This window comes from Saccostrea cucullata, unplaced genomic scaffold (assembly GCF_032062105.1).
Source record: "Saccostrea cucullata isolate Sc308-1 unplaced genomic scaffold, CSIRO_AGI_Scuc_v1 ctg552, whole genome shotgun sequence".
NCBI classification, from domain to species: domain Eukaryota; kingdom Metazoa; phylum Mollusca; class Bivalvia; order Ostreida; family Ostreidae; genus Saccostrea; species Saccostrea cuccullata.
The window spans coordinates 1-24,753 of NW_026919531.1; the positions used below are offsets into that span (position 1 = coordinate 1).

A 24,753-nucleotide genomic window follows, 5' to 3' on the forward strand; every position below is an offset into this window, starting at 1 on the left:
TGGAATTTAATCTTTATCCATTCCTTCGATATGTTTTGGTTTCCTCGGTCAGCAATGAGACAGTTTAAAGATCTAATATAGGAGCTTACTACTGTATTCAAACATTCTGTACAATATTTCATCAAAACATCTCACTCTCAGTTTAAACATACGTTTACATGTCATTTCATGATAAGAAATAAACATGCATTGTATCTGATATCCAATCTTCATATTTTTCTATGATAGCAATTTTTACTAATACTTTCATACATGTATTATATTTTAATATATGAATGAGAATAATGGTTTAAGAAAACAAATTTACATTGTTATTATTATAATATATGAATGAGAATAATGGTTTAAGAAAACAAATTTACGTTGTTTTATTTATATGAAGTTTATAAAATTCACTTTGCCAATAAAATGGGGTCATTTTTTGGTAGTCATCAATTTAGTCAAAAATAATGATAAAAAAGTAATTTTTTTTACTAGCAAGTCTTTTTTAATATAGGAATTGCGTATGAAATGAAATTCGAAAAAGTTGAAAAACAAGGCAATTAGGAGAACTTATATTAATGAACTAAGCTTTGAAATTTTGACTCTTATTTCTTGTATCTAAAGCAATATATTCCACCAATTGCTTCAATTTAGGTAAGTTTATGTTTTCTAACTGTTTCAATATGCAAAACACGTTCTGTGTAGTCAATTTTTAAACAGACAAGCCAACGATAGATAAGGAAATCCTCAAGTATTTTAAAAATTCTTTTTAAAGTCACTTTCAACTTGCTTTTTGCAAATACACAGTAGTTATAATAAATTTGTAAATTCAAGATTACAATAGATTATATTTTGTCGAGCCTGTTTAAAAATTTTGCCTTTAGTTATACTTAATTTGGCAACGGAGAACTCCGTATACGTGGTCAATGCATAAGGGATCACAAGAGGGTGAGGCCGATTAACAAAAAATGCTTATTCCTCCTAGAAATCTGATCCCACTTCAGGTATTTCTAGGGATTAGTGGATTTTTGTCTTGTTCACAATTCCCTTTGTTCGATGATTTTATCATTACTTGTTATCGTCCATTTGTTTAACATAATTTATTGAAGATATGTAACAATATTTTTCATATTTACATATGAAAAAATGTGGATATTATATATCCATAATGTGTTAAGAGGATAAATCCTTTGAATATACAGGTAGCAATGTTGACTGTTGTAAGCTGGAAGGCCCGTATTTTTAATTTTTTTTAACAAATGGAGTACCCGATTGTTAAATTTACAGTGTACAAAAGTTTGTTGAATATTTTCACGAGGTTTTGTTTATTAATTATGTATATCTTTTAAAAAACAAAATAAAACATAAAAATTAGTAAGTTTAGTTAATTACGAGTATTTTTTTATTTTTAATTATGTATACTAACAAATCAAAACATAAAACTAGTAAGGTTAGTAAATTATTGTTTGAAATATGTCATATATATGAAAAATAAAGTTTTATTTTTGTTTTCTTGAAATAAAATAAAGATATTAAAAATCACACTTTACCCTAAGAGAGGAATTAGAAAATTCTTTCCGAAAATGTTCACTTGTTACTTTATCCATCCAGTCTTTCCCGGAATTATTGCTGTTCCAGTTGTCTTCAGAATCTTGTTTAGTTTTCCATGTTGGAGATTCATTACCATCAAAACTATACTTTCCTCCATATAATGGATTCGCCATTCGCAATTCTCTGGACAAACATTGATATTTTACGAATAAAGGTCAAAATTTAAAAAAAAATCATTTATATTTAAGTTTAATTATTCAATGATCTTCAAAAACATACCTTTTATTGTCCTGTGATGGTAGTATAGAGTCCATGGTATAGACACGTTGTTAACGTCAAATCAACGGATTTAATTTTTAATTTCAAGGCATGCGCAAATATGACTAGAAATTTACCTGAAACCCCTTCGTACTTTCATAACTCTTTCACTAGAAGTTCATAAAACGCCTTTTCGTTTCCTATCTTTCATTTCCTTATTTTGATGTTTGCAGTCAAAAGTAGCTACGAGTTTATCATTTAATTTCCTTCGTCCTCAATTTTTGTTAAATAAACAAAGAAATTTATCAAGTTTGACGAGTTTTTTTTTTATCGAGGGAAGAACAGATCTGAATATCGTATTCCTGGAAGAAGATTCTTATCTCATAAGATAATCGCATTAATTTTCTGAAAATGTATAATCATTACAGTACATTTTCTCCTTTTCTCAAGCGTTATCTATATTCTACTAAGAAATTAATTCTTTTAAGGGTTTTATTTCGATTTCAATAGGAACAATTTTGTTTTATTTTGATTTAAATAGGTACAATCTTGTGATATTAAAGAAATAACTCAGATATAAAAATCTTTCATTAAGAAGGTTTTTGTTAAACATTATTTTTCTGGTACCTGTCAGGAACATTAAAATGGTATTGCCTGATATGCAAAAGACAAGCATTTGTTTTAAAAAGTTAAGCTTACTAAACAACAATTAAATTTTTATTAATATATACCGAATTTTAATAAATGTTACAAACGCGCTTTTTTTCCTTTGCTTCATTTAAAAAAAAAAATACATTTTTGTTTTATATACACCTTTTATATATACTCTAGCATGTGGCAGAGAAAGTATAAGCTTCAATAAGTTAATCACATTTATTTCTACTGCTTTCATATTTTATATTAGATAGATAAACTCTAGAATGTTGCGTTGATAAATAGCAGTTACTGTCTTGCCAAACAAGATAAAATAAACACCTTTTGTACATCTTCTAATAAAGAAAGAGGTGAGGGAACACACCCTTAAATTAATATATACTTAAAAGATATTAACCTAACAACACGGTCATTTTGTCTATAGATGAAAAATTGCATACGTGAAACGGAATTTAAATTACGTTCGCAGATAATTTCCTTGCCCGCAATGTGAGATCACAAATTAAACATACGACGTAGTGCCTAGGTAATCTTTTTCAGTTCAAAGAAAATATGAAATTTTGAATCATTCTCGATTCTCTTTCACTCGCATATCTTTGATTACGTAATGTTAGGGGGTCGATTGATGAGGAAATTATCTTGTCTCATAAAGTTGAAATTGCGTTAGCTCCTGAATGTCGAGTGTTTAAAAACAAACACCAAGGATTTATATCACAACGGGTACAAGTTCAAATCCTTCGATTATGGCCGAATTGATATCATTTAGCCACTAAATCTTGTTATCAATCAAAATATTGTGAATATTCATTTAAAAGTAATTTGCATTAATTGTTTTGTACTCATATTTATATCAAAATATATTCGATTTAATTATTATAAATCATGATTTTTCAAATATATCATAATCATAACATTATCGATTTACCGCAATATTAGGGTGTGTTTGTGTGTGTCTATTTTCGTCAAAAAATTGAATTTGAATTAATTTCATCACCTTTAAAAAATAATTGAATATAATTTGTTTAAATCTCTTTTTGCTCAGAAAATAGTATTTACTGAAGAAATTTATGAGATGTTTTTTTTTTATTAAAACATACACTATACTTTGCAATTAATTATGATTATAGAGATTTTACCAAATCGTGTTCAAAGACATACATATAAAAAAAAGATGAATGTCTTTTAACGCTTCAACTACTGCAACAAAATGTGAATTAACAGATTAGAAAAAAAATATCAAAATTTTATAATTTCAATTAAATGTGGCAGAAAGCATATACAGCATTATGTTAAAATAATTTTTTATCTAGATTAATTACCCCAAGAATAAAATTATTTGATTTATCTGGTAATTTTGTACGACTGAATAAAATGTTTACTTTCTAATTTCTAAAAAAAATCACTATAGTGTAACAAAATAAAGTAAAACGTCTTTAAAAAATGAAGTGTAGCTACATATAAGAATTTTGTTTTTACTTTCATGGACTTATCTAATCCCTAAAAATGCATAAACTTCGTATTTCTGTTTATTAAAAAGTTATTATGTACCCTATCAATAAATAAATTGCATGAATCTCAAACACAGGATTTGGAATTACTTTAGTCATTTTAAAAATTGCTTAAATTAGCAATGCTTGGTCATAGATATTAAGATATTCTTGCGGGGTATGGAATTCAAATGAACCAATTTTGAATAAAGTTATATATGAAATATGGTTTTTACATAAATGTACATACATGACCTTAAGAAGCAAGTATTTTTTGGGAGGGGACACCAAAGAAAAAATGCATTTGAATAAAGTGGAAAGACATACAAGGTACATTTTATCTATTTACTGGCAAATTATGACGTTGTTGGCCTATTATATATATAGTCCAAAGGATTGTTCTATCACTAAAAATTTTCTTAAAAATATTTTGCCAAAATATATAGGTTTCAAATAAAAGTATTTTGTCTCAGATTTTGATAGATCTATGATTGTATAAGATATGACAATTTTGTATATATGTTTTTGTATTTATAAGACAGCTTTGTGAAACTGGCCCCAGGTTACCCGTTTAGCCTGGCGACTTAAAGTTAACATACATTATACTCATGATAGAGATTTTACAAAGATATACATATGAAAAAAAATGAATGTTGGTAATTTAGTCTTTGTTTAAATTAATTAAAAAAAATCAAACATTATGCAATTGAAGAAAAGTTTAAATAAAGATAAATATTAATAAGATTGTTGTTAAACATAATTCATCTAAACACATTCTTATCTTTGGTCTTTTATTTTTCTTTAAATGTTGTCACCTAAGAAGTGTTAAAACGATTTGCTGCCTTGATTCATTTTTCGTGTAAACAAAGTTAATCAAATAAATAGGATTTATTTTCAAAGCTACACATTCCTAATCTCTCAGAAACATGCCATATTTCAAGCGATGTTGTCTGAATTAAGAGATCTGTGTGAAAATGGAGATAAACAGTCATCATAACCGACGCTTTACAGTACGGACAAGGTTATCAAATATTGTGGACTTTGCCTCAATCAAAGGAAATTTTTTATATTTTTGAAAAAAAGGTATTTACTCATTTGGAAACCAGAGGATGTATAGCAGCTTAAATTTGACTAACATAATCGGTGATTTTTTAAAATTCATTTTATTACATTTTGGTTGCGTAAAGTTATTCGATTAGGTAGCAAACTTTTTGATAACCCTCGTGCGTGTAATTCATATTTAGATGCTACATATATTTTTGAAACTTTCTGACAAAATTTTGAATGTTCATATTTCAGTTTTATTTTTTTTTTATGAATTATAGGTATTCTGGAAATGAGTGTATTTCCCTATTAAAATATCCCAACTTGTGACCTTTGGTTTGATGCCAACGATTGTTTCTGGTGGTAGGGAACGGTTCTTTAGACATGTCATTCTACTTATTTGATTTGTTTTCAAGTAAACATATCTGAACTTCATACCTTTTCTTAATATCTCACTTTTTACACAAAGAAAATTATAAAGAAATGTTTACTTTTGTAAAATTTGAGCTTAATCTATCATCGTATGAAAATCTGAAAAAATACAGAAAAAAAACAAGAAAATAACTCATAATTATGAAACACTTAAAACCAAAAAAAAATTTCTTATCCTGTAAGATCATGCATAAGTGCTACTTTGAGTTTGTCTTTTTGTCTCCAAATAATAAATGCAGACCATCTTCACAGTTTATCACTTATATGAAAGAGTTTGTTACAAATGAGCATTAGAATATATTATAATATAATATATTGTACAAAAACAATTGCCAAGCAAAAGTACGGAATGTTTATTCATGTCGGAAATATTTATGCACTCTTAAAGCAAAAGGGCTTTAAAGAGTTTCCATAAAGCTACATTTTCAAACATTGTTTACAAAAAAAAAACAAAAAACAATTGACCTCTATCATGGCAGCACAAAAAATGAGTAGTATTTTAAAGTGTCATGCCTCGATTGTCATGTTTAAAAATAATCCATAACATCAGCATTTCTATATTAAATTAGGAAAGAAATCACAATAGACAGTGTGTTTCAATGAAAGCACAGATAAGATCTTGAAAAGCTATAGTTAAGAAGAATAAAAAAAACATTTATTTTTGTGTTTAAAAACTGTGTATATCAATAAGCACATATATAACAATCACTATAGTATAGAAAAGCAAAAGCATTTTAAAAGTACTTTTCTTGTTAAATATCAGTCACATTATCCATCGATGGGGTATACGATGAGAAATCGACGCGTTTTTAGATGAAAATGGCGTAGTTGCCGGCCGGACACCACTAGTAATCGGATGGTGTCTGAGGCCATTTTGCGAATCGGTGGGGTCATCGGTAGAAGACAATTCGTAGTTAAAAATCAGCGATGTCTCCACCGATGTCCCACATCGCTCCTCATCGACAACCAATCATTTACACATCTTTCAAGGAATGGCCGATGTATGGCCGAGCATCATCAAGTGTCTGTTGAATGTAAGATCATCGAAGAGTTGAGCGGTGGGCAACAGACATTGGCCGATCATTGGTCAATGTTCGACCAAACATTGGCCCATAGTCGACCGACGTACAAACGATGTTCACCAATGTATGAGCGATGTAATATACATCGGCCGATTACCCTGGAACATTGTTTAATGCATCGCTGGGCCTTTGTAAGTCCAACAGGCAACCACGCCATTTTTATCAAAAAATGCATTGGTTGCCCATCGTATATCCATCACTTGATAATGTGACTGATACTTTAAGGACTACTAGGCCGATGTTAAACGATGTTGGGGCATTGCTCAAACCAAGGGTTTCCACCGATTACCACCGGTCTACGCCCACCGACCGGGAAATGTGACCTAGGCATTAGAAGTAAAAATGAAATGTACATTTCCAATTGATTAAAAAAAAATCACCAAAAATTAATAACATACTAAAGGTCATGGAAATAGAAATATGTTTCATACCGATTCGAGTGATAAAATTTAAAAGTAGATAAATAAGCCTATCAAATCTTTCAACTGCCGGTATAACAGAATTGCTAACCTAATAAAATATTTTCTTCTAAACACATTGAAGCTGAGTATACAAAATATCATATTGCTCCTTTTGACTTAAATTAATGACATCAAATGGTGTAGCAAACGTTCAATTTCTTAAGTAAAATACATCAAGTAGTATATTGTCCTTGTTATTGCTTTCATGTAATTTTAAAAAAAAAATGATATTTAGGATCCACCTCTATCATATAAAAAATGTTAAATACGAAAATAATATGCATCATATAAAGTATAAATAATACTTTTTTTACACTTAAGATCAACTGGTTGCATGAATTAATACACATGTTTACATATTATGATTGTATATCAAATTAATAAAACACTAAGAAATTTGAGACTTTATTCAATACTTACTAATTTTCAAAATTTTTTCAAAAAGTTGCATTTCATAATGTTGAGATCAGCTAGGTCATTAATGCCACGATTTCAAAATAGGATTCAAAACAAAAACCTTTGTAAAATACAAAACAGAAAAATTCCAGACACCATCTGTACTATAACTGGTATATACATGTGTATAATGAATTTATAAAATAAAAATCATAACATGTTGTTTGATTGTTGTAGGGTTTGTTTAAGATTCATTACAAATAATGCAACACATTGATAAAAGCAATTCAATTATTCTTTAAGATTCCTTAAAGAAAACATAGACTGAAAATTTAAATCAAAAGAAAAGCTTGCCACGATTCTTTAAATATAGCTAACAAGATACTTGTTGTAAAAGCACATATTTAAAATCAAAAGATAATAGCAATTTTGATGTTTCATTGTATTCTCCTCTTCATCTCCTCTGAGAGAGTATACTTCGAATCTGAAAAAAAAAAATAATTCAAATAACTATTTTTATTTCAATATCAAAAAAATTATCAATCGGGAGCAGAATAAACAGAGGCCTCTTAAATACCAAAGGTGTGATCAGGAACCATGGAGGAGTAAGCATCCCTTCTCTACTGGTCACGCCCGGCTGTTATGATCGGAAACTAACGGGGAAATCCGTCGACAATTTGGAATATAAGTAATGATCTAACTATTAGTTTTAAAAACCTCAGCGGGTATTTGACTTAATGACAGATTGTATTTGCTAACAAGGTCATTGTATCAACTACAAAATGATGGCTTTCATCGAGACTGTATATATTCTTGCATCATCAACATGTTTATCAAAAAAATTCCTTATTTTAAAAATTGTTCGTATGTAGAACTTGCTCTTGCGTATTGTTTCAACTGAAAAATATAAACCCTAAATGCAGGTGATAAGTTTATATTGCTAAATAGGAAAGGAAGTTTTAAAAGTTAAAGTAATCAAGTTTATCATAAACAAGGCTGTTAGAATAATGTTAACTTCTTTCCAAATATGAAACAGATGTGTCCAACTCTGTGGTATGTTTCATTTTTAACTCAGTAGAATATATTGTGTCTCATATGAAGGGAAATATTATTACTCTTCATTGAAACAATCTGGAAAATTGATAATTTGTATAATGTTTAAATAAAAAAATAAAGGAATAAAATTTATATTGACCATTTTGTTGATTTATATTCAACTCAACTTACCATCGTAGAATACGACCTCACATTTATGGGCAAATTCTTCGACCAATTTTTGATTCAAAATATTTTGGATTTCATGGCAGAATTTCTTGGCCTGTATAACCATGTCACGTTCATTTAACCCTGCGATCTTCAGTTTCCACATGTCATTCAGGCAGGTTGCTGGGGCTGCATATTGCCCAACAAAGAAATACTCCTACCACAAAAAAATAACATAACATCTCTATGTGCAAATAAACTAAAAATACAAATTTTACGAAAATTTCCTATATTTCAGTATTTCAAAATTATTCTTTGTCTTCAAGTATCTTGAAGACATCACAACAAGAAAAAAAATTAAGATCTATGATCAAGGCTTCAAACACATTTAATTTGTATTAATAGATATAATTTTATAGATACTAGTAGTTATATCAGTCTACTTTTTTATTCCTCGTCTTTTTTTGTTGTTGTAATTTTCAGTCTTTTATTTACTTATATATTTATCGAAAAAGAAATACATCGTTCTTGCGAATTTTCAATGGAATAAATATCAAATGAATACAAATTCATTTTAACACGAAATATCATGGTATTAAAATTTTTGAAGGCTTTGGCCTAAGGCTCAATGTTACGGTGACCTAGAATTTTAAAGGTATTTATCATTTATGACTGAAAGTCAACTTCGGAAAAACATCTTACTGGAAAACAATACCTCTGAAGAAATCCAAAATCACCTATCAGGTATTTAAATCCAAATACATTGTCAAAATAATCACTTACTTTTCCATTTTCCTCAAACTTGTACATATCAAAGTTATATTTTCGCTGTATATTTCCAGCAAGATTGACATAAACTGGATGTATGGTTTCAACAAGATGGATGCGACGGTCAGCTTCTTCTAGCGATTTGTGGCACTCACAAGAACTTGGCACAATAATATAAACTTTCTTCTTGCATAACGTGGTGCTTTTATTCCGATTTGTTAATGTTTTCTCGATAGTCTCGGTTAATCCTACAAGAAAATAAATTATTTTTTCTTATCACACACAGAGAAAATTGGCTGTTTTCGGTCGATAAATTATCTTCACATCAAGAAAACAGATATATAAATAATAAATTATATTTAAAAAACACTTTATCACTCTCTGCATACAAAAATTCTTGTAGCTTTTCATTGAACATGTTCCTTCTCCCAGTAATTTTTTTTTTAAAAAGAAACTTATTTATCTAAAGTTATATGATTCAAAAAAGAAATATACAAGTTTTACCAGAATATTTAAGTGCACAATATTATCATCCTTTGAGTACAAAATGATAAATAAAACCTTTCCTATTTTGAAAGGTCATAATTATCCGTTAACAACGGGACCTAGAGTGTCATTGTAAAAAGAAGCAGCTAAACAAATTAAATCCTTATCATTACTGCAAATGAAATGTTCACAAACTTAGCTTTAAAAGTTTTTTATTTTTACTTAGCGTAATTGATTTATTTTTAAATCACCTTTTGTTGTCAAAAACTTAATTTGCTTTGGCTGTTATAATGATAAAAAGAACATGCCGATTAAAAACAAAAGGTGCTATGCTTAAAAAGGCTTGTTTAATAGCAGTTGTTTTTCATCATTTAATACATATCTGCCTATCACATCTGTCTATCTCTTAAAACTTCATACCATCTGCTCCCTCCTGTTCTGGGTCTGAAACAAAAAAAAATAATCAATGAACACAAATAATTTTTTGTAAAAAAAAAAACAACTAAGTTTTGAACTTTACAGAAACTGTAACACAATTTTTAATATTTCACTTTCCCTTTTCTATAATTCCTCACCAAAAAATTCCGCACAATTGTATAATTCTTATCAAAATGTAAAAAAAAAATCAATAGAAAAAATCGCCCGAAGCATAGTTTCCTGCTATTTTACTTTTTAAAAGTGTTTTTAAAGAAAGAAAACAATAAATATGAACTTGTACCGACCCATCAGAACAAATTGTAGGTAGTTGAGGACGTATGTCCAGGCTAATCCATACGCCACATCCCCTGCTGGAATTAGTGTTTCTTTCTCAAAAGGGATATCCTTTCCTATCAAATAAAGATGCAATATATCATATCAACAATTCAAAATATTTATAATCTAGTAAGCAAATTCAAATAATACGCACAGAATACATAGCTTTGACAAGATATGAAGGTTTTGTCAGTTTCTTTGCTGTATTAAGTCCTAAGGCTTTCCATAAATTTTCATATTGAGATGTCACCAACAGATTGGCCATTATTGACACACTGAGTTGTCCATGGGATTTTTTTTTCGTTATTTTCCGATCATAACAAGTAGCACACAGGACAGCAGGAGATGTCAAATCCTCCATGGCACCTGATCCCACCTCTGATGTTTTTGAGGTTCAAGATTGCTATTTTGTAATGTTACATGGATTTTTGAGCTCGAATACTGTTCGTTATTTCCACATATTTCATAAGAAAAATATCATTATTTAAAATGTAGAGAAACTCTTAAGCTTCAAATACTACTTAGTATGGTGTGTCAGTTAACAATTATGTGAACTTTTTACATGACATCAGTAATGTAGATGAATGACAAATTTAGGTATACCGTTTATAAATGTGAAAATATATTTTTCACTTTTTGCAATCGTATTGTTAAAAATTAAAAACGATGCACTCATTTTTATCACTTTTCAAGCAATATCTCAAAATATTATTTCTGAAAGCGTAATTGGAATAACTGAAGTTTTTATAAAGAAGTTTCGTTTACAATCTCAGGCAAAGGTAGAAGAAAAAGTGTACTTTTTTGTTTTCGGAATAAAAAAAAGTTCAATATAGGTGCCAAATTCAGAAAAATTACAATCCTTTCGTATTTTGAAAGAATATACCTTTCAAAAATTGCTCTTTTACAAATCTATGCTTGAAAAAGTCTAACAATTCTTATGTTTCTCTGACAAAATATTCGACTCTCAAACCAAACTGTCTGACGGCCTCAGGCAAACAGTTTGGTTTTTGGATCAAACAACTGCATGTTGTCCTTAAACCTAGTCAATAAATATGTATAATATGCTCCAGCAAAAGGAATAATCATTAATATTTTCATACCTTCTAAGGTACAAAGAAGTCTCTCCAGGTATCTCTTATTTTCATCGACAGCAACGTATGTAACAAACCGCACTGCATCTGGGATATCTACATATCTTGTGTCCACTAAAACTGGGATCAATCTAATCTTTTTATCACTAAGAAACTCCTGTAGAAGACTTAAAATTTGTATTGTAAATTCTTTGTCATGGAGGGCCTCTTGGGTCATGACCACTATAGTCCAGTAAGATTTCTCAATGACCTCAGCCAGATCAAACTGTTTCTGTCCTGCATGATGTCCAAGTAAATCGAGCTTTACATTTTTCTTATTCAGGAATGTTTCAATTTCGTGCCCAATAACTTGACTTGTTTCACTACTATGGCAAAACAGAAAAGCTTCATTCTCATATTCCTTTGGCTCTCTTGAACTAAGTCTATCCAATGGTCTTTCCATCTAAAATTATTATTAAGAAATACATAAGCTTGTTTCAAAGTCTTCACTTTTGCCATTTAACATTTGAGTAACTTTTAATTAAGTTTTCAACATGGTACTCTATAGCATGGTAGAATTGTATGCAATTAAAATGGACTTTTCTAAGCTTTTTAACTAGTACATTTTATTATATACATGCACATGTAGTAATATATATTCTTTACAAACCCTTCCATCTTCAAATGATTCCACATTCAAATCCTGTTTGATTGCTTTCAACAATTCGTCTGCTAAAACAAATCCTGGTCTGTTTTCTGCAAAAATATGAATATTTCAATGGCATTCAAGGATTGACTCTAATTCTTGGCCAAATTTTTCGCATATAACCTGTTATGGGTCAGTTTACGATTTATAATCCGCGAAGCGGATTGCAAAAAGGAGTCCTTCCCCAATAACCTTGTTGCTGTCGTGCAATATCCAAAACATATTCCCTTGTATCAAGCCCCGTGGGGATACGGGTTAGAATAGGTCCTCAGTACCCTCTTGCTTGTCGTAAAAGGCAACTAAATGGGGCGGTCCTTCGGATGAGACCGTATAAACCGAGAACCCGTGTCACAGCAGGTGTGGCACAATAAAGATCCCTCCCTGCTCAAAGGCCATGAGTGCCGAGCATAGGCCTCAATTTGGAGCCCTTCACCGGCAATGGTGACGTCTCCATATCAGTGAAATATTCTGGAGAGGGACGTTAAACAGTATACAATCAATCAATCAATCCCATGTATCAAACTCTTCAAACGATATTCCTGATACTCAGTAGTAAATTGTTTTCATTGTTCTTTTTTTCAAAAGGCTGATATAAATTTCAAGAAAAGTCGACATTTACCGTTATACATGATAACCCTTGCTTTATTGAACGTCTTTTCCAAGCTTTCGTGATGTAAGAGAGAAACCAGAGTGTAGTAGAAACGCCCAACTTGCATGCGTCTGTCACATTCTTGTAATTTAGTTGACGTCTCTTCCACCATTTTCTGAATTCCTGCTAAAACGGCTGGATATTCTGCTACACAGTAGTATTCCTGATCATGAATCGTGAAAAAAGTAAGTACATTTTGTGTGACCTATATGGCCTATATGACCTGAAAAACCTTTTGCAATAACAAAGCGTCTCTTGAAAGGCTGTATCAAGTATAGGAGTAAATCATTAAATACCAGATTTTTTGAGCGCCAGAACGCAAGTCTTAAAATAAAATACTGTAAAATCACATATTTTCGAGGGGTCAAACTTTCGTGGATTGTGGAAAATATTCTAGTTCATAGAGATTTGATTGCGTGGTTGAAGAATTGTTCAGTAGTAATATATGTGAAAATTTGCATTTCGTGATGGACAAATATGCGTGGGTCTCTTCTTACCTTGAAAACCACGAAAATTAAACCCCCAAGAACATTAGTGATTTTACTGTAATACGCGGAGAGAGCAACTATTTGCAGTACTAGTATACAATATGTTTCTCTTTGGAACCATAGCTTTCTAGTACGTAAACCCGACTTTTCTCAGAGAGCTACAATAATGCACCTATGCTGAAAACATATCTTATAAATTTCAATTTTAATAGCTCTTTTCTGATTTTAGAAATCTATTTAGTCTAATTATATTTCTTTCAGAAGAATGACTCATACTTTGTCCCCCAATGATTCAAATCTTTGGCAATTTACGATCATTGTAGAAGTGAGCTACTGGAAAAGATAGTGAAGCTTAAGTTTTAGGTATTTGAGCATAAACATGTCATAGAATCAGGCCGAGAGTCCTAAAAGGCACCAAATGAAACCCTTCTACTGAAAGAAATTTTTTAAAGAATTTACCTTTTAAAATAAGTTTCGATAATAATTAATTGAACTACATGTATATGTTAAAAAGAAGTCTATAGTAATTATTATTGTAAATGGTTCAAATTCAGAATAAATCGTGAAATACTCCATCATGCCACATATATATTATGTTATTATTATGAAAAAATAAAAATATTAAAATATAAAAAATATATTACATTGTAAAACATAACAGTCACTTAATTTTTTTTTATAAATCAAACCTAGTTTCAGCCCTCACCCAATATCAGCTCGTGCTTATAATGGTGTCTTGCGCTGATACGGGATGTGAAATGAACTTAAATATTATTCTTGATTGATTGTACATCCTGATAAAGTAATGCTTATCAAACAAACCGTGCCATCTTTGTCCTTTATGCAGTAAATGGACATATTAACGAGTCTGGTGTTTCCAGCCCTTTGGTACGTTAACGTTGGTAATTTCTCAGTCATAACACTGATTCGTTGCCCAGACTTTTCTTCGGGAATATCCTGAATAACCCAAGGGCAGCGACAGTTTTCAGGAACAAGTTCAAACAACTTCAGAGAAAACCTAGTTGGGTTTTTCTTGTATATATCAGTCTTTTTTATAAGATCTGCAATTTCTATAAACAGAAAAAACGGGGAAATTCAAATATCTTCAACAAAACAAAATAGAATTTAATTATGGTTCCACCTCAAGTTGCAAACATTGAGTCAAACCTTTTACATAAAAACAAAATAATTGAAAATACATTTTATAGTTTAGAATACTGTATAGGGGATTTATTTCAAGGGTTGTACTTTTCAGGTTTTTTTCTCATCTGACACGATCGCAGTTTCTTCAATCAGCGTTATGTTTTTAATTCACGAACACCAGGGTAGGTTAATATAAAATTTTTAGATTTAATAAATAATTGCAAATCATGTTACAAAATCCTAACATTTAGAATCACACTTTATTTTTTTATCTTGCTATATTTTTATTATACGAACAAAAATGTTTTACGTCATTTCAGATCTTTCTTTAAATGCAATTCTCAGTTTTTGAGAAAGTAACCTTAGAATACCCTAAAAGCGTGCATATGATTACTCTAGGCTCAACTTTTCCCAAGATTTCAACCGATTATTTCTGATAATTACAGGAACGTCTCGCACAATATACAGTATAGGCCTGAAACTGCTTTTGCAAATGTACAGTGCAATAACAGTACGACATTTAACTCTGGAAACGACATAGTCCAGACTTTTTACTACCATTTCTAATTATGATATCCAAAATATTTTTATATCACCTGGTGGGATTTCTCAGCAGTATCACAGGGTCTTATGTTGAACTCACCAACATCTCAACTTCTAAAGATATGAAGTCCTAAAACTCAGAATCCCATGGGAGAATGGTGGGATTTACAGTCCCACCAACTATCCCACCATTCTCCCATGGGAGAAAAAATGTCAGATGGGATATTTTCTCCCACTGGGATTTTTTCTCCCAAAATTTGTTCAAATGGGATAAATCCCACGGATATTGACAATTAAACAATTTCTCTCATACATTGTGAAACATGAAATATATCCCATAAAGTATGACAATGCCAAATTTCTCATCATAATATATAGAAAATATACCAAACATAACATGTATTAGAGAAAATAATTCATTGTCAATATCCGTGGAATTAAATATTTGAACAAATATGTGGGAGAAAAAATCCCTTAGGAGAAAATATTCCGTCTGACATTTTTCCTCCCATGGGAGAAATGTGGGATAATTGGTGGGACCGCAAATCCCACCATTCTCCCATGGGATTCTGAGTTTTAGGACTTCATATCTTTAGAAGTGGAAATGTTTGTAAGTTCAACATGAGACCCTGGAAAACTGCTAAGAAATCCCACCAAGTGATATAACAATATTTTGGATATCATAATGAGAAATGGTAGTAAAAAGCCTGGACTATGTCGTGTCCAGAGTTAAATGTCGCACTGTTCAATATAAAACCATTTATTTAAAAAAAAAATAGTGCTATATATTAAAACGTTTATCACTGATTTATTTCGAACTCCTCAATTTTTTCACTAACTTCAGCCTATTCTGGAACACTCATTGAAGACAGAAAAAAGCCATTCTCCCTCTTATATGATGCAAAGTTTATGTTCAGAAGTCGGGGGGGGGGGGGGGCAAACAATGCATTTTAAATTTCCATTAAAGACCTTAATTTTAATAACTTAAATTTTATAACAATCTTTTCAGAAAAATTTTCAGACAAAGAAACACTTTCTCAACAAAATTTACTATTATTAATAGCAATTTGGTATTTTGAATTTTTTGTTGTTGTATTTTTACTATTAGTCCTATTATTTTGCACAATTATATCTTAAGTTTACAGTATTCATTACTTTTTCTATATATATTTTTTTTTTGAAGATGCAATATTTTTAACCTGGAAGCAAATACTGCAATAATCCTGTATAGTGGGACCAGACTTGAGCGTGTGCAATGTTTCCTGCAGGCAAAAGTTCTTCTACACACTTTCTTTCTACAAATGATAATACAATTAAATTATATAATTTTGTGAATGTAAAGCTACAAGAACAAAAAAGAAATCTGTGAAAAATACTAAACAATATATTATTTTACCTTTTATCTTTTCAACAAGTTCTTCTAACTTGTGGTTAATATCTTCGAAGTCCTCAATATCTACACGCGGAACCGTACTTAGCATCTCAAGTGCCTTGAGAACATAAAAATAAAGTAAATCAATATTTCTCCATATAGGCTTTAACAATGCTCTTCACTTTTAAGTTTAATTTATTTTGAAAAGTTACTCACCAGCTGGTCTTCCCATTCAACTGAGTTTCCTTTCCACAATACAACAACGGACATGATGTTACGTCTGTGAGATTTCTCTAAAGCCATCAGAAGTTCAAGAGAGCACCACGGACTCTTGTGGGAATGTTCAGTGAGTATAATAAGAGACTTTCTGCAGCTTCTGATTGCTAAAGCGATGTTGTCAAACACCTTTTGTCCCCCTAAAAAGTTATCCTCGTCAGTCATAACCTTCAAACCTTTTGATTCTAATAAATGTTTTACCGTTTTGAGGGCAAAATCTCTGTCCTCCGGTGGGTCGTTCGCGTGGATAAGGAAAACATCGTGAGTGATGTCAACGTCTGTCCCCTCGTCTTCTGCCATGGTTCTGTGTTATTAAAATACTAAATGTAAAAAATAACTTTGTTCATTTATTTACCACTTTAAATTCATTAAAATATACGACAATTATTGTCATATGTAATAAATGTAATTTAATTTCAAGTGATCAAATCAAGACGTTAATGCTGTAACTGTTTTAAGCACTCAAATCATACTTAGGTCTCTCAAAATCATTACAATTATATAATGATATATTTGTCTTGAGTGTGTTTTTCAAATGCAAAAAACAAAAATTCCGAGAGAAAAAATAGTTGATATAAAAATGTGCGAGTGTTTAATTTTGCACCTCAATCTTATCTTTTAAAAGCAATGAAACTATGAAAAAAAAAATATTTACATCGCAATCATACAATTATAATCTAATCTTTTAAAAATACAATTTTCTGTTAAGTACACACTTAATTTTAAATAAAAATTAGTTTTCAAGAAAGGCATTCTATTTAGTATTGAAAAAAAATCCCATACTTAAATATACCTCCTAAGTTGTTTATGTACGTAGTAACTATTTTTGTTTATAGTGACACTTGTACATGTAGATGCAACAAATAATTAAATCGTTTCAGACCTAAGTAATTTAACGACAGTTTGGTCATATCTTACATCATTTTTATTTTTCTGAAATATTTTTGAATAGTACATGCTAATCTATAGAACATTTTTAATTTAAAGTATGTTTTTAATCAAATCCAGAAGTGTGCAATGGAGACTCTAAGATAATGGTAATCACAAAGTAAAATTTGAAAGACTCTGCATGTGGGACAGACACGGCGTTTTGCAAGTTGCATTATAGTCAGAAAAGTGACAAAGTCTTTTCATCGATTAATCTCAACGTTAACAAAAACGAAAGTAAAAATGATGGTAAATCTGAAATAAAAGAAGTTTGTAGCAGTATTATCGTGAGATAACTGAAAAATGCATGCACTGAATATACTCATGTTTAATTTACTCAGATGTTAATAAATTAAAATTTATTGCTAAATTATTAGCAATAATATTATTTCAAAAAGCCCTTTGTTGCACATACCGAAACTGAAACCAGACCAATACATGTCCATTATCAGATAAATGTCATTTAAATAAAAATAACACATTTAACCCTCGGTTGATTAATTATCTTAAATAAAAAATGTTTCCATTTACTTACAAGGAAAAATGAATGGTAGAATATATTAGTTTTTCCTTGCTTATGGAAATCAAGTATTTCTTCTAAAACTGTCTCTGTCCCACAGCGATCAGCAGTGTGTGATCAGCAGGTTTCGATGATCTAGCAGACGGAAAGGCGGTCAACCTGCACAACAATCGGGACCACTCGGGCATCTCCGTCCAAATAAATTACTAATAAAGAGAGATTTAAAACTTTATAGACGTAAGTATTTATGGGCGGTGTATTGTTTTGTTTGTTTTGTTTTTTTTATCTAGACGAGCCAATTTTCATATAATAGAAATTTGAAATATATATACATCTTCTAGCAAACGTCAAACATATATTCTTATAATTACCAGGTATGTCGATAGAAAAAAATTCTATAAAAATTAGGAAAATTAATTGTCAAGTAAACCTAGGATGACTGTCATCATAGACATCATAGACAAAATGTAAATAACACAACTCTGTTCAATGTTATATCGGTTATATTCTGTAACTTTAAACTTATCATGAAAAGGTTTCTAAATAAATAATTAAAATCACATAGGCGTGCAGTTTTAGATTTTATATATTCATCAACTTATCAACATCAACATTTCAATATGTTAAAATTTAAAAATGTCAGATTTGTATTTAAAAAAGATTTCTCCAAACTATGTCAGATGTTCAAATGTGCACTTTAGTCTGCACGTTACATCAACAAAATATGAATACATCAGATACTGGTATTCACATACAAGTATATACTTGTAACAGCTTGAAATGCCAACTCCAAACGCTATGAGAGATATCCTTCCAATCACAAAAAAAAAAAATCAAAGGCCTGAAGGGCCTGCGAGTTGACTCGCTCGAGTCAATTGAGCTTTTTAATACATCTGGGCACCATACCTTAATATATTTAGTTTATTTTGCATCTTAAGAGATTGAATATTATATGTCTGATCCATGTTCGGTTCATGAATAAAGTGTATATTGCTTTTCCTTTATATATACAGGTTGGCACTCATGGGCTTCCGTATTATTTTGACTGGATTCTATAATGAATTTAAGCACATTAGCTGAAGTGGTCAGTGTTATGAAGTAATTAGGTTAAAGATTCCCACAGCAAATCTGGATTCTAAAAATAGATTTTCAACAACAACTAGCTGCAGCTAATGAGAGCAGCAGGTGTTTGTGAGAGGGAGTATTCTAGGTCAATTATTAATAAACTTCAGATGGGAAGATTAGATCCACCTAACATGCTTGAACATATATTCATACGCAGTAATTGTGCATCGTACAGGTATTTAATCAAAAATTTCTTTAAAAGCATGAAGGCATAAATAATGTTACAGTATGAAATTTTATACAGTTTTTACCTCTTAAGTTTACTCAATCACTCAAACCAAAGCATTTTTTGCTAGAACTATAATATTTGGCGTATGGATCAACTTGATGAATGCGTGATAAATTTTACAGCTCTGAAACGGCTATGTCGACAGGGAGTAGCTCGCTACGCGAGCCAACTCAAAAAAAAAATCATTTCAAAAAAATATCTTTACTCATCCTAAATAATTTATTTTTCTCATCAAACTCAATGCACTCTTATAAAGTCAAAAACATTAAATTGGCACTTATCAATGCTTTAACCTCTACATACACATGTATTTAATTATTTGAAGCAATATGAGCTGCATTTTTGATAATTTTATTTCGCTGTTAAAAGTGTTGTTATGATTGATATTTATATAATTCAAACCTCTATGATAAAGATAGATTAACATAAAGTACTAAACTGTTTCAGAAGAAACTTAGGCTTTTGCACAATCAATTATATACAAATAAAGAAATCAATACTGTACAGGACGACAACAATGTAATTTTACTTGAATCAAAACTTATAAATAGTTCTTCCATTGCAAATATGAGCAACAAAGGTTTACAAATATTCTTTTTCTATGTCCTTGAAATAGTTAATTACAATTTTGCAATAAAAATTTCAGATATCAAAGTTGCAGCTCATATTGCTTTAAACCTGAACATGCTAAAAACACTGTTTTAATTCATGGTTGATAAAATACATAGACTCATGCAATATGAAATTATATATTTTTTATAAGTATAAGTATCTCTTATAGGTCTACAACTCAAGTACTAACACCAAACTACAAAAGGCTCTTAGGCAACAATGCTCATCTAATTCAATAAGGCCCTGCTGTTTTTCATCAGCAGATTTTTTTATGGAAAAAAAAAAAAAAAAAAAAAAAACTTTTATCCCAATCTGAATAAAATCATATCTTCATTTGTTACGCTTTAAGATTCTGATGGGTGCATAGCAAAGATATGATTTTAATCAGACTGCTTTTATCCCCAATGTGACTTCAAGCTAACAAATGGTCTCAAGTTTTTTTATAGACGTATTCTGACACTTCCCTTGTAAAGATCATGATATTATATTAAAAAAAATTCAATCTTCACTGTTCTTCAATACTTAAAGATACTTCTATTTGAAAAAAAAAATATGGCTTTGTCGTTCTTGAGAATTTTTTAAAAAGATTTTTCCTTGTAATATACATAAAAAATGGTTATCTCTAATAATGCACTGTGGCTCTACTCTTGTAAAAAAAATTGTATCACCTATACCAACAGATTCTTTGTTGAAAGTTTGGTTGAAATTGGTCCAGTGAGAAGTCAAAATTGTGAAAAGTTTACAGCCAGCCAGATGTTGGACAAAATGTGATCAGTAAAGCTCAGCTGAGCTTTCAGCTTAAGTAAGCTAATAAAAAAAGTACTCTAATCATGGCATCAAACACCCACCTAAATTAGCATGAAACCAGTTTTACATTTTTTTTACACTAATTACACAAATAAAGTAGTACATTTAAACTAACTTACTCTTAAAATGCAGCAATGTACTTTAGTTATTACTTTTCTTTATTTCTTGCTGTAACAAAATTAATGTAATTGTTTTTAAATAGTACGTATTTATATATACCTTTTTCTTTCTTAATTTTTGCAGCTCAGCTGCTGGAAATCATTTGAGAGGAAATTAAAACATTTAATTACTACAGTAAAACTTGGTTAGTACGAACACAGATGTTGCAAATTCATGGATATAGTGAAGTCATCTTGAATCCCCAATTATATTAATTTAATGAATTTGTTATACGGTTATAACGAATTACGGATATGGCAAAGTAATTTCGTAGGTCCCAGCGACTTCATTATAACCGAGTTTTTTGTAGATATTCTTCATCAATATGATTCATTTATATACTCAGTATAAATGGATAAGGCCATCTTTAAAAAAATTTTGGGTTGCCCTCTCCCGACCAACTGACTGAAAATGTCAAAACTTTTTTTTTATATTCCAGGACAAAACTTTGTTTTCTTTTCATTCCTCTTGTCCCGTCAAAAAATGAGTTGAAATTCTCTGGGGAAAAGATTTTCCCACCTACATACCGACCAAATAATTTTACATGGAGTCAGGAGAGGGCAAGCAAACATTATTTTCAAGATGGTCTTACCATAAAATTTACGTGAATAAGATTAATTTTCAATGCAAAATATATGACTTCTTTGCCGTTAAATCATTATTTTATCAGTAAAGTGGTATCCACTACCTACATGTAGGTAAAAATTCTCATTCTTAAAAAAGCTAAAGCTAATTAATATATATAGCCATCACTTTTATTTAGATTTAAAATGACATGTAATTTTTTTTTTACTTTAAAACAAATGTGGTCAAAAATACATAGTATTCTATGGCTAATAAAAACATGTTTGGCAAGTGGAGTATTTGAAATATATATCATTCCTATTCTATCTTTAAGTATATATGTTAATTGTTATATTTCATTTGAGGAAAAAATGCATTTTAACCCAGAACAAAACTATCATTCGTATTTTATCTATACCTATATGTTGTTCTATGTTTTTATATTAGAGGGAAAAAAATGCATATTTCCTGGTACAATATATCTGTATAAGCAAACTGGTATACATTGTATACCAAATTAATGTATGTCATTTAATGTACTTTTGAATAGGAAAGATAAAGGTTAGATACTACTCTATGGTGTAGAAAGAAACAGGAAATAAACACACACATAACTGCACATACAATGTACATGTACTATATAGTTAAATTATTAATAAATTCGATTCCTTGTTAGTGTTTACCTGCTATAAATATTCATAGAACATGTGACTAAGTAACCATAAATACATATTAAGGTAATTTGAATTCTTTATCAACTAACATACATTCATGCTGAAAAATGTAATTTCAGAACATGGAGACAATATGATAATTGTATGTTTGAATATCAGTTTATTTATATTTAGTTGACAGAAATAAATATCATAATTGTGTATGAATTTAACAGATTTTATGTCAATTGGTTAATGGTTTAGCGAATAGCACTGCTATATGTACTTAAGTCTTTTCTTATTTTTACTTAGAATAGAATTCATTTATATTCGGATGAAAAAAGGAGAGAGAGAATATAAATTAGATTAAACAATTTGTCCATTTTTTTTCTTTCTAACAAAATGGATGTGTCAACAAATGACAATCAACATTCTAAAGACTTAAGATTTTTCAAAAGTCAAGATCATGTTTAAAAAATGATTTTACAATAGCTCCAAAATTATGTGAGGTATAAAGTCAAACCTTTTACAGTTTATACATGTTATAAATACATCATTGATTAACAGATAGAAAGTATCACTTGAAAACAAACATTTAAAGAAATATATTTTTTTGAGAAAATAATAAAAATTTGCATATTTTAAAGTAAAAATGCACCTGTTTAATGCTGTACTTTTAGTGAAAACCATCAATGTAGAAATAATATATGTTTTATCAATGCAGGGTAAGTTGGACGTGAATGGTCTCTGAAAGGCTGCTATCGAAAGCATGATACATGTATGCATAAAGAAAAGGCCCCCATAAATCCGCCATTTGGAATGTACATGTACTTTCTGTATAAAGTCTTAACTTTTGGACAAAATAAACAAGGAAAACAACTTTCCAGAGGCTATTGAAGTCCAACTTGCCCTTTATTGATAAACATAAATTATTTTGTTTCTGCAATGACCTCTTTCACTAAAAGAACAGATGTTCTTACTTAGGTGTATATTGTATAATATATGCATTTTTTTACAGAATTTTTCTCGATAAATATTCTTATGTAAGTATTTGTTATCAAGTGATACTTTCTATAGATCTGTTAATCAATCATATCTATATATAAACTGTAAAAGTTATAACTTTGTAAACACATAGTTTTGGAGGTACTGTAAAAAATAAATTTTTAAGCATGTTGACCTTTGGCAGAACCTTAATCTTGCTCTTAGTCTTGATGTTGCAATAATTTATAAGACAATATGACTTGGATTTATAAAATAATTTTGTCATTAATTTCTCTGTATTAAATATTGCATAACAATTTTTGATTTGATTTTAAAAATGATGAAATCAGGGACCTATATACTATAGTATATAGGTCCCTGATGAAATAGATTCATATTTATTTTTAGAAGAAATTCATAATAGGTATGACTTTTTATCATAATGATAATTCTATAAAGTGATAAATTTAAGTCATTATTAAAAATCAATTTTATGATTAGAAACCACCATTTAAAAAGAAATGATGAATTTCAGTCTCACACCTGATTGCTGATTAATCAGTTAATAGCTACGTACATGTAAGAAATAGTCTTTGATTACACCTGTTCATGATACAAATATTAACCTGTTAACTAGTAACACATTTCGCTATTTGGTATCAAAAACAAAATTAAGATCTAACAATTGTTTCAACGTACCTTCTCATTTTGGATTCCAGTTTTTTTTTATGTTATCTGTTTTTTAAACACTGTCATTTAACATCAACATGAGGGGTGGGAAAAAACCCACCGTCGTGGTCCCCTTACTTTCGATTTAATTTCACCAAATGCCGATCCCGATCAGATATACAGACGAGCTCTACAAAACAAGAGTCTCCAGAATATACATATAAACCATCAGATCGGATAAGAATAATATCCTCAATCTGTTCTTATATTTTTTTTAATTTCACTACACGATTTGGAAATACATAAGTTTGACCCCTCCCCCGGCTATCCATCAAATCGGATAACACACAATTAATATCACTTTATCAATTTTTAAACTGTATGACATATCGCAAAATAGTATTATAAAAGATTCTTTATTTGGAAGACACCTTTTTTTTTACAAAATTAAGTTTGCAAACTACACGATTTGAAAATATATTTGTAGAATTATTAAATGATACATGCGAAGCAAATAAAATACATGTATGTCAATATGCATATAAAGATTTGATTGCTTATTCTTCATTATGTGTATAGAAGATTTTTTATCACACTGTAATGATGATTTTATAACCTCATTAATTTTTCATTTCACATGCTGAATACTATCATTTAGTAAAAAAAAAATAATTTGAGGCCTATATACGAGAGACATAAC

The 24,753-nt window shown here is 29.9% G+C and overlaps 1 protein-coding gene across 2 annotated transcripts; it reads right to left on the reverse strand.

The window, feature by feature from the left end:
* Positions 1-7,011: 7,011 nt before the first annotated feature.
* On the reverse strand, positions 7,012-24,199 carry LOC134233144 (uncharacterized). Of its 2 annotated transcripts, none has more exons than XM_062715146.1 (14): positions 24,084-24,199; positions 18,267-18,457; positions 16,745-17,108; positions 16,553-16,646; positions 16,356-16,451; positions 14,293-14,540; positions 12,953-13,145; positions 12,298-12,383; positions 11,658-12,090; positions 10,527-10,631; positions 10,225-10,248; positions 9,334-9,566; positions 8,575-8,767; positions 7,012-7,831 (listed from the first exon to the last, which is right to left on the reverse strand). In XM_062715146.1, exons 3-14 carry the CDS (start codon positions 17,102-17,104, stop codon positions 7,785-7,787), a joined length of 2,112 nt encoding a protein of 703 aa, XP_062571130.1. In that variant the 5' UTR covers positions 17,105-17,108; positions 18,267-18,457; positions 24,084-24,199; the 3' UTR covers positions 7,012-7,784. The 2 variants fall into 2 exon arrangements, with proteins under 2 accessions (XP_062571130.1, XP_062571123.1); XM_062715139.1 differs by having other exon boundaries at positions 16,745-17,124.
* Between the last annotated feature and the right edge of the window lie 554 nt (positions 24,200-24,753).